The sequence below is a fragment of the Durio zibethinus genome, chromosome 5 (assembly GCF_047325235.1).
Source record: "Durio zibethinus cultivar Kanyao isolate XHJ-2024 chromosome 5, ASM4732523v1, whole genome shotgun sequence".
In the NCBI taxonomy this organism is placed as follows: domain Eukaryota; kingdom Viridiplantae; phylum Streptophyta; class Magnoliopsida; order Malvales; family Malvaceae; genus Durio; species Durio zibethinus.
The window spans coordinates 7,055,417-7,067,337 of record NC_143166.1 but is presented as its reverse complement, the minus strand read 5'-3'; the positions used below and the strand labels follow the sequence as shown (position 1 = coordinate 7,067,337).

Sequence of the window (11,921 nt, the reverse complement as noted above, 5' to 3'; positions counted from 1 at the left end):
TAACTAAAGTTCTAAAGCCTCCCTATTCATGCTTATTTTTCTTCGTTTTTTTTTTTTTTTTTTTTCTGTTTTGCCATCTTCAAGCTCATGTTTCTAAGCAATTGTTTTGCAGCCAGTATTGAATATGCACGAGAAACTGTGTTAAAACATGCGAGTAGACTAATTCAAAAAAACTTGGATGCCTTCGAGTTGGGAGTTGAATTCCCTTGTTATTAATTTTTATTTACATATCAACTTGTATATCAACTTGTAGAGTAACTTTTTTTTTTTCAATAACCGAATACTCAGAGACCCCTTTGATGGATTATTTATTAAATTTGTTCCAATGCCATCATGAAATATCGATCACGAGTAGAATCGGAAAAAAAAAAAAGGAAGCTATTAATTTTGTTATTGTGTCGGTGGCTAAAGCATAACCTTTTGTTCCGTGTCGGTGGCTGATAGCTACAACGATAGAAAAATAAGAGGAAATAATAGAAAAACGTGTTGATTCGATGTGTATGAATTACTAAATCATAAATGTTTGTTTGCCCTTATGTTACTGTGAAGCTAAAGCAACACCCAGATCATCAGATCCATGCAAAAAACAGAGATTTCAAAGCCAATATCTTTGTCATGGGAATACATTTAATGATCAACGGCGTCAAATTGTTCACAGTTTTCCTCTGACTGAAAGCTCTTCCCCATTACCCAAACTCGAACTTTAGTCAACTTGCCATCTATGCTTAATAATATTATCACTTAAAGTTTCTAAAACATTAAAAAAATTTAATTAGTTCAGCTTCAAATCTTTTGATTAGCTCTTCCTGTGTAAAAAAGAAAATGGTCAACCTTTTACCCATTTCTCTAAACACCAATCATATTGGTTTACGTAGATCAGGACTAGTTCATTAGACCAGTTATTGTCAGACCTTAAGCACTAATTGCTTGCACAACTTTCAGCCGTCTACTAATTCATAAAAAGACTGCTTTTCAGGAAAATTTTCAATTGTTAACATAATAATATAAGATTTTAGAATTCTTGTTTTAAAAAGACATGTTTACCCTTATATATCAAATAATTTGCCTTTATAGATAGGGTGATTTTGGCTTTTGACAAGTTCAATTATGAGCAAGACAACTATAACACAAACAAAAGCAAGGGGCAGGCATTAATGTCCACTCGACAAGAAAAATGCCAAACCTGTATCCGTAAAATAAATAAATTTAAAAGTTGGAAATGGAAGAAGCAAAGAGCGATGGAATACGGAGTTGAGAGAGCGGCGCATGTTGTTTTAATAGGGTTAAGATAAACAATAATTTTCCGCTGGATTAGTTGGCCAACTCACATAGATAAATTAGATTCTTTATGTCACTTTGACTGAAACGCCCTGCAAAGCATAATAAGCTTCCTCCTCTCTCTCTCTTCTGGCCACATTTTGATTTTGTAACTTCCACAGTGTTTTGAGGCTAGAATTCTGAGCCAAAGCCAGAATAAACCGAGAAAACAGAGGAAAAGAGGAGGATCATAACCAGTTGAGACTTGAGATAACAAGTGTTCTCTATCAAGTATGGTTGTAACAAGTCCACTGAAAGGCCAATCTCACTCTCATTCATTCACCAAGTTCTTGCCTTATGCTCTTTATGCTCTCCTCCCCATTGCTCTCTTTCGCTTGTACTTTCACCCTTTTCCTTTCCCTCAATCTACCACAGATCAGCTCTCCCACAACAGTCGCATCATCCTCACCACATCTTCTTCTTCTTCTTCTTCTCCTCCTTTATCTTTCTCCGAAGGTACACTGAGTAAAAAAGAATAGTTGTCAGAATTTTTATCCTTTTCTGAGTTATGGTTTATTGCTTAACAAATTTTTTTTTCCTTATTTGCAGAAGAGGAAATAGCTAATGAAACTCCATGTGACTATGCCAATGGCGGATGGGTACACGACAAGATGGGGCCTTTGTACAACGGCACAACCTGCGGTACAATTAAGGACGGTCAAAATTGCATCTCTCATGGGAGACCTGACTTGGGTTACCTTTATTGGAGATGGCAACCAAGCCAATGCAAGCTCCCAAGGTTTGATCCCAACACTTTCTTCCACCTCCTTAGTAACAAACATATAGCTTTTGTTGGTGACTCCATGGCTAGGAACCAATTGGAATCACTTCTTTGCATGCTAGCCACTGCCTCCTATCCTAACCTGGTTTATAAAGATGGGGTGGATACCAAGTTTCGTAGATGGCATTTTGCTTCTTATAACATTACTATATCAGTTTATTGGTCTCCATTTCTGGTTAGAGGTGTTGAGAAATCAAAAACTGGTCCAGATCATAATGAATTGTTTGTGGACACTGTTGATGCGAGATGGGGAGCCGATTTGGACCATATAGATATGATTGTACTCTCAACAGGGCATTGGTTTCTTCATCCAGCAGTTTATTATGAGGGTGGTTCGATATTAGGTTGCCATTACTGCCCTGGACTAAATCACACTGAAATAGGATTTTATGGTGTGATGAGGAAGGCCATAAAGACTGCACTTGAGACAATAATTGAAAGGAAAGGGGCTAATGGTAATGGAATTGATGTGCTTCTAACCACATTTTCACCTTCACATTTTGAAGGTGAATGGGATCAGGCTGGTGCTTGTCCCAAAACAAAACCTTATAAGGAGGGAGAGAAGATGCTTGAAGGAATGGATGCAGATATGAGAGCAATTGAGGTTGAAGAAATGGAAACCGCCAAGGTAAATGCTAAGCAGTTTGGAGGGTTGAGGCTAGAGATGTTGGATGTGACCAAATTATCATTAATGAGGCCGGATGGTCATCCAGGACCTTACATGTATCCATTTCCATTTGCTAATGAGGTTCAAGAGCGCGTACAGAATGATTGTGTGCATTGGTGTCTGCCAGGTCCTATAGATACTTGGAATCAGATATTGTTAGAAGTTATCAGGAGATGGAGTATTCAATCAAGGAGAGAAGAGTGAGGCAACACAATACCAAATACTAGGTTTTGATTTGATTTGCTATTCTGCTCGATTTGGTTGGTGTATATTACTTTCTGAAAAACAAACAGATAAATGAAGAAATTTTGTTTGGGATCATCTCTTTCAACTTTATTATCAAGGAAATGGTAAGAGTGTGGTTAATGAAAATGAGATGACTATTGCGATTCTTTTGGAACATATTTTGGCTTATTTTGAAATGTGAACAAATGATATCATAATCAATGTGTAATGTACAGGGGAATTTTAAAGATCATTGGCAGTTTTTATTTGTTTCTTTGGAAACAAAGTGGTTATCTTGACCATTTCCCCGGGAATCTGCTCCTTCAGTTTTTGTATATTCTAGAATTTGTTTGTGTGTAAGTTTGAATTAGACTTCAATCCTGACCATTTTTGGGACAAAGTTTTGATGGTCAGAGTTATTTACATTTTCGGCTTTGCATGCTAATGAGCTTATTATCTTGAATAATTTAAACCTTTTCAGATCATTGATTCATTCAAACACGCTTCTTCACCACGACTAACGCAAAATCCTGTAGAATTATAAGAATTTTTCAATATCAGTACTTACTACCCACCTAACATCTTCAAGTTTTTCACAAATAAGGTCTTAGTTTGAGAATAAGAGAAGAAATTACAGTTGTTAAAATTTTAATTTCAAACCTATTAGATTTTACATTTTAATGGTAGTTGTATGAATTAAATAAGGTAAACTTGGGCTTTTAACACCCAAACCTTTCTACTGGATCCCCTAGTTCTTTTGGATCCTGAGCTTGGCCAATCACATGAGCTTCAATCCTTATGAAAATGAATCTTGTTGATGCACCAATGTCTTCAAATCAAAATTAAGAGGATGTAGCTATTCTCTTTGGCAGAGGTTTCAATTTATGGTAGCATAAGAATCGCTAGCTCAAGGTATCCAAAGTAACTTTTCCCAAGCTTGAGTAGGAAGGGAGTGGGACATGGTTCTAATTAAGAAGTTGTTAAAGTTGGTAAAATGATTTCAGTATTTCACCCAAAAACAAAAAGTTGAGTGCAGGTGAATAAAAAAGTTTGTCAATGGCTTGGCAGTAAAATGTACATAATTCTAAACGGTAATAAAAAAATTAAAATGACAAAAAATTTTAAAATGATGTGATTTAAAATTTTAATAAAAATTATATATAAATTTTAAAAAAATATTTGTTTTATATTTGATGTATATAAATTATGACGTAATAAATTTTATATTTTACACAGTTAATATAAAAGAGGCATGTAGCGAGCATTCTAGGAATAATAGTAGTGCTTTTTCATCCCTTACTCTTAGTTTAGTCCTCTCACAGTAATGCTTAATGACAACAAGTATTCCATTTTTCAACTTCGACACCTTCTGTTCAATTCTCTCTATCGTTAATTCTTTTTTTATTTGTTCATTTTCTAAAATCAAATACTAATTTCAAAATTTTAAAGTTTCCTTATATTTTACTTTTAAAAGATTTTTATTTTTTTTAAAGTTAAATTAATGAACAATATCACTCTCATATTGAGTCAATTGGTAAAATAAAATTATTTGCCTTTACAATAAATAATTATGAGGGTTGATTAAAGTTCGAATTTGACTTGATTTTGAACAAATATTATGGTTAATATGCAATATTCATTTGTCAAAAGCCGAACCAAAATTGAATCAAATTGCTTATTTTCTAATCGAGTCAACTTAAATCAAATTTCATCCGTTCAAATAGGTTTGTTGCTTTTTAAAATTTTAAAGATATTTTATGTTATTTTTAATTTGCATAAATTTTGAAATAAAATATTCAAATTTTATTTTATAAAAAATAAAAAATCTTACAATTTGATTCATTTTAAACAGTTTTGACTTTTCAACTACGAATTGAAAACTGAACAAAATCAAATAATAATATTTATTATTTGAATCGAAGTAAAGATTATTAATATTGTATCAAATAATATTTTAATTTCTTTAATAAAAAAATAGTATATATGGATATAAATTGTTTTGATATATTATTTCAGATTTTTTTTAATTTAGTACTAATATATTTGTAAATATATATGAATTTATACATAATAATATTACTAATAATTTATAAAATAAATATGTAATATCTTCAAAACTAAATAAATAAGTTTAAAAGTATAAGAAATAATATTATCAATTTATTATGATATTTCTAAACACTTAATCTGATCATATAATATTTAAATAAATATTTTTTATATAAATATTAAGATAAAACAAAGGTTAAAAAAAAACCTTGATTGTATGATTATTAAAATTTTAAAAAAGAAGCACGATTGCTTTTTTAAAGGAGATTGAAAATATTTATAAACTTTGACTTGAAAAAAAATAAAGTATAAATGAAAACAAATTGCAGGAAAAAATAGAAAAAACCAACTTTCAAGAACTATTTTATTATTTAGTTTATTTTTATTAGATTAAAAATAATCAAACAATAAAAAAAAGCTAAAAATAATAAAATATATTTTATATTCACGTACTGATAAAAAATAAATTAATTTATTAAAATTAACCGAAATTAATGAAAATCATTGGTATTGTCTGATATTAAATTCGGTGTAAAAAATTATTCTTTAATATATTATATTCTGAGTGTACCAATTAATACGATTAGTATTGAAGTGAAATTAACAACATTGATTAAAACTAAATTAAATGCACTAAAATATCAAAACATTAAATCTAACATTATGATCAAATCAATTTTCAATTTTTTCATATGTTTTTTAGCACCTGTGATTTTGGATTCAACTAATCAACTCTTATTGGTAGTCTACTAGGTCAAGAAGATAGTTTTCCATATAATATATATATATATATATATATATATATATATAAATATATATATTATTTATTTATTTATACACACTAGTACAATGTTGAGGTAACCAAAAAAAAAAAAAAACTATTTCTGTTGCTATTTGTTCTAATCAAACTAACCCAAAAAATTGGAATCAAATACAGGGCCAAGTCAAGCGTTTGATACTTTAAAATTTATCCAAGCCTCGACTCAGTTCGATTTGTCCATTAAAATCTATTTAAGTTCGTTTAATATAATTTATTACTAAAATATTAAAAAGATTATATTTTAATGTTTTAAATATATTTTAAAATTTAATAAAAAATAATTATTTAAAAATAAAATATTCTCAGGGTCCAATCAAACTTGAACTTAAAAAAATCTTATCTTAACCTCAGTCAATGACAGGTGTAGCAGCAATTAGTTTACTAGAGATTACTCTTCATATGTTTGCTGATGGAAGTAGCCACCCACGTTACTGCGTGCGAAGTAAGGGTTTTTCAATCATCAAACCATATGGGCGGTCATGATTGTTCTTCTTCTATCAAACCTAGTACTAATTATTGTTAACATAACCAAATGTCTCAAATGACTGCAACTTTTCTTTTTCTTGTGATGGAGGACAATTAGCTCTTTTTTTTTTAACAAAAAAATTATTAATTTAAAAATCAATTATTAACGTAGCCAAAATGTCTCCAACAGCTACAACTTATTATTTTTTTCTTGCGATAAAAAACAATTACTTTTTTTATAAAAAAATTATAAATATTAAAATTTAAAATTATTTTTTAAAATGATTATATAAATAATTAAATTAAATTTTAAATTCAAATAATTAAAATTTAATCTTTACTAAGAGAGAACAAAGTTGATGTTTTTACCCAACCTTCAAATTTCTATTTGACGACTTAAGTCCTCGACTAAAAATTCATTTGATGGGATGTCTCTCCTAGGTTATCCCCTTAGGTTTTCTGCCTAGGGTTTTTAGTGGGAGTTTTGTTTTGTTTAGGTAAGTTTTTCCTTTTGTTCTTTTTCGGTGAGATCAAGCTTACGGAGTAGTATTTGAATAACATTCTTTGAAGATAGTTTTTCTTGTAAAGTAGTCGTGATGGAGAGCCTTGAGGAAATGTGGAGGAAGTTGTCAGTGATGGAGGAAGAATTACAAGAGGTTAAGATTGATATGGAATGGGTGGCACCCACTTTAGAAGCAGGGAAAAACTATCTATCGGGTAAAAGCCTTCCAAAAAAGGGATCAATGCAATGGCCATGAAGAAAGTCCTATAAAAAAAATATGGAGGATCCCAAAATGCCTAAATGTTCGAGAAGCATGACAAGGGATTTAAGTTTTTAGTGGTTTTTTTTTATATATTTAATGGTATTTGTAAATGTCATTAAAAGATTAGCAGTATTTTTGATAAATACTGCTAAGAGTGCTGTCTATACTTGCATCAAAAAATATAACAGTATTTTTAAAAAAGCACCATTAACTTAGCAGTATTTTTATGATAAAATGTCACTAATTTAATGACATTTTTATAATAAAACATTGTTAATTTAATAGCGTTTTTATTATAAAATATCGCTAAATTTAGTGACGTTTACAGTAAAAAATATCACTAAATTTAATAACATTTATAGTAGAAAGTACTGCTACATTTGGCATTTAAAGCCATTTTTAGGTACAAATGCTGCTAAATTAAAAAAAATTATTTTTTAAAACTTTCTTTTAATATTGATTGTTATTATTAAATAAAAAATATTAAAAAAAATAAAAATGAACTTAAATTTATAAACTAAATATTATAAATATATAATTTGTTCCAATATGGATAGAACACAAAGTTTAATACATGCAATAACATTCAAATTATTTTAGTACATTAATCAAAAATTTTAAATATATAAAATTGATGATTGCATAGATTTGGAACACTACCATTTGATGAAAGATTTTTCCACCTTGGTCACTACCATCTTCTGTTGTTGATGGTTTTTATGCACAACAAATCATTTCAAGGAAGATTTAGTCGTTTCGTCAAATACCATGATATGAAAAAACAAACAAAACAAATGCCAAGATGAGATAAAAAAAAACATAATAAACTATTTCATAATGGTTTTCTAAGGATATCTTGAATGAATCAACAAATTCATGTTAACAAGTAACAATTTTTTAGTAATTTAAAAAATATTCTATTGAAAAAAAACTAAACCTAAAATTTTATTTATATTTGTAACTAAATTTAACGTTCAATTTCAAGTCTTTCAGAGAAAAATCTTATTTCTTTTACTTTCTATTTTATTTTAAATTTTTCTCACCAATTAAAAAAAACCAAACTCAAAACTGCAATAATAAAATAAATTGGTAAAAAAAGAAAAAGAATGACCAAACATTAAAAATTGTCAATGTTGAAATGGAGTTTACCAATAGAGCTTAAATGACGACAGAAACGCAACAAATTAGATAGGAAGTTTAAGAATTTGATCCAAAATACAAGAAAACTAATTTAAAATTTGTAAAAATGAAAGGAAATAAGATGACAATTGATGACAAAATGATTGAAACGTAGGTAGAAATGAGAAAAAAGTAACCCAAAATGAGCAGAAATGAAGGAAATAAGTAAGAGAAAAAAAAACAAAAAGGGGGTCTTGTGGATTTGAAATTTAAGAAAAATTTAACAACAAAAAAGTGTGATTATTAAAGGTATTTTTTTGTTAAAAACGCTGTCAATAATCTCTTTAAATTTTTTTAAGAATTATTTAAAGCTTTTTTGACTAAAAATGCCTTAAAAATCCCTTCCAATTTTTTTAGAGATTATTTAAAGTATTTTTTTGCCATAAAATACTTTAAATAATCCCTTACTAAAAATTAAAAGGGTTATTCAAAGCATTTTTTTTATCAAAAATACCTTAAATAATCTCCTTTCATTTTTTTTGGATTATTCAATGTGTTTTTTGTCAGAAAAAAGCCTTGAATAGTCCCTTACAAAAAATGAAAGAAAATGATTTAAGGCATTTCTGGCCAAAAAATCTAGCCAAAACACCTAGAATATTCCCTTTCTATTTTTTTAGGGATTATTCAAGGTATTTTTTGTAAAAAAAAATACCTTCAATAATCCTTTATCATTTTTTTAGATTATTCAAGGTGTTTTTGGCGAGAAAACGCCTTGAATAATCTCTTACAAAAAATTGAATGGGCATTTCTGACAAAAAAGGCTTTGAATCCCCTTCCATTTTTTTGAAGAATTATTTAAGGTATTTTTGATAAAAAATGCCATCAATAATCTCCTCTAATTTTTTTTAAAGATTATTAAAGGCATTTATAGCAAAAAAGGCTTTGAATAATCTTCTTCCATTTTTTTAGGGATTATTCAAGGTATTTTTGGCTAGAAAATATCTTAAATAATTTCTTACAAAAATTAAAAGAGATTATTCAATGCATTTTTTACCAAAAATGCTTTGAATAATCTTAAAAAAAAATTAGAAGCAATTATTAAAGCCCTTTTTTAGCAAAAATGCATTGAATAATCCATTTCAATTAAAAATTGAAAAGGATTATTCAAGATATTTTTAGCCAAAAATTGTCTTGAATAATCTCTTATAAAAAATTGAATGGAGTTATTCAAGACGTTTCTTGTTAAAAATATCTTGAATAATTCCTTTCAATTAAAAGTCAAAGTATATAGCAATATTTAGGTTAATAAACACCACAAAAATATGTTTTTAATGACGTTTTTAAATCCAAATATTGCTATATAAGAATTTAGTAGTGTTTTATAAAAAAATGCCATGACCTTAAAAAACATAAAACTTTATGGCGTTTATTTAAAAACGCAGCTAAAAAATAGTTACTAAATCTCATTTTCATGTAGTGAAATGAGGGAAAAAATCTTCCTTTTCCAGCTCCAAAATTAGAAAGACAAAGATGGAGTTCTCATTAACCACTCGTGGTCGTTTAATAGGGCGCTGATTGTCTTCAATGATTTTAGTGGCCTGACTACGCTACAATCCATTTTTATGGATTGGTGTCCTTTTTGGATTCAAGTGCTTGGACTTCCATTGGTGCTAATGAATGAGAAAGTTGGGATAGTGCTTGGTGAATCCTTGGGCGAAATTGAAGAAGTAGAACAAAATGAGATAGTGTTGCATGGGGACGTTTCATGCGGGTACGAGTCAATATCAACGTCCATAAGCCACAGATGAGATGTTCAAAGTCTCTTTAGGTGAGGGGGAGTACATATGGTGAAGTACAAATATGAACGTCTAATAGATTTCTGTTATGTTTGTGGCAAGCTGGATCACTCAGAGAACGAATGTGAGGTGACAATACAAAGCAAGAAGATTTCAAATAGGGTCAAAATGGAATATGACGCTTTGGATGAGAGTTGATGATGTCAAACCCTGGTTTTGAAAGTCCATGAAGACAGATCCAAACCAATCAAAATCTCAAAATACATGTGGTCCGTTTGGCATTGAGGATTAGAATACCATAGCAAAAGCCTCGTAGACCACGGAAGGCAGTGGATAGAATGATGATCTTCCTAGATCTGGAAAGGGTATTATGGAAATTTGACAGAGACCGGATTGGTGGAGAAATTAACAGACAAGATTCGCGTGGAGGATAATGGAGCTGATAAGGCTTATACCTGTAATTCAAGGCAGAAGAGAGGGGATAGTGCTGGGGCTTCAAATATCGACTTTGGCGGCAAGGGTGGTTATAATCAAGCCAAGGAAAATGCTTAAATTGGCTAGGGATCTAACGACGCATATAATGCTAAGGCTTCCTTTGGGAATAGAGCAATCGAGGCCCAATCCAACTCGTTAAAAGAGGTGCCAATTATATTCTTAAGTGGCCAAAGCAAATGGAGGAGATTTAAAGGGAAAAATACAAAGGTAACCATGGTCGTTTTTTAATTCAGGGAGGAAGGCCATACGATCATAGATGTAGTGAGGGTAATGCAAATAAGAAGCCTAAAGAGATGATGGGAAAGGGTGTCCATGACTTAGGAGAAGACGAAATATCGGCGGAGATTGGCGAAGAGAACCAATCCCGCTAGCAACAATGAATTGTTTAGTATGGAACTGTAGGGGGCTGGGGGCAACCCGAGTTCGTGAACTAACCAGGTTGGTCACAGAGAATAAGCCCCAAATTGTGTTCCTTTCAGAAACAAAAAGGAAAAGGAACGAGATGGACTGGATGAGGTAAAAGATTGGTTTGAATAACATTATTGCAATAGGCAGTGCAGGTAGAAGCAGCGGACTGGCTATTTTATGGAGGAATGAAGTGGATGTCACTTGACTATCTTTATTTACTAGCCACATTGATATCAAAATAAAGGGATGAAATGACGAGGGGGATTGGAGATTTACCAATTTCTATGGTAGACTAGAAACCCATAGAAGAGTCGAGTTGTGGGAATTGTTAAAAACTTTTAAGGGATAGAATTTCATCACTTTGGCTTTGTGCTGGTGATTTTTATGAGCTTTTGGTAGAGGATGTAAAAGTAGGAGGTAGTCAACGTCCTACATGGCAGATTGAAAATTTTATAAGGGCTGTTGATCATTGTGGCTTCATGGAAATACCAGTGGCAAGACCAAGGCTCACATGGGCAAGAAGGGTTGTCGAAGAAGAAATTCTAGAAAGGTTGGACTGTGGTTTATGTAATAATCTTTTCTTAACCAGGTTCTCATCATTGCTGGAGAGACATCTCATCTGGACTACTTCGGACCACATGCCATTGTTATTCAGCCTACATCAACCAAACAGGATTGTTGGGAAAGAGAATAGACCATTTTGTTTTGAAAACATATGGGTGGACCATACAGAATTGGCGAACATTATTGATCAAGAATGGAAGCAAAACCAGCCATCAAACTTTACCGATTGGAGTGTGCGGGTAAAGGGGTGTGGAGGCGAGTTACGTAAATGGAGCCGTACACGGTTTAGACTTAAAGTCTCACATAAAACACAAGCAAAGAGAGATTGAGCAGCATTACCTAGACCTTGTAAGTAGAGCTCGACTCAACAACAATTATCTAACCTTTTACATCAAGAGGATATTTTTTGGGGCCAAAGATCAAAAGAATTATGGCTAAGACATGGAGACAG

The 11,921-nt window shown here is 30.9% G+C and overlaps 1 protein-coding gene across 1 annotated transcript; it reads left to right on the top strand.

The window, feature by feature from the left end:
* The first annotated feature begins 1,230 nt into the window (after positions 1-1,230).
* LOC111282311 (xyloglucan O-acetyltransferase 1-like) lies at positions 1,231-3,368 on the top strand. The gene is made up of 2 exons (XM_022870340.2): positions 1,231-1,773; positions 1,867-3,368. Exons 1-2 carry the CDS (start codon positions 1,551-1,553, stop codon positions 2,967-2,969), a joined length of 1,326 nt encoding a protein of 441 aa, XP_022726075.2. The 5' UTR covers positions 1,231-1,550; the 3' UTR covers positions 2,970-3,368.
* Positions 3,369-11,921: the final 8,553 nt, after the last annotated feature.

Coding starts and splice junctions, on each gene's coding strand:
- LOC111282311 (XM_022870340.2), top strand. CDS start 1,551: ATGGTTGTAACAAGTCCACTGAAAGGCCAATCTCACTCTCATTCATTC. Junction 1,774..1,866: donor TCCTTTATCTTTCTCCGAAG/GTACACTGAGTA, acceptor CCTTATTTGCAG/AAGAGGAAATAGCTAATGAA.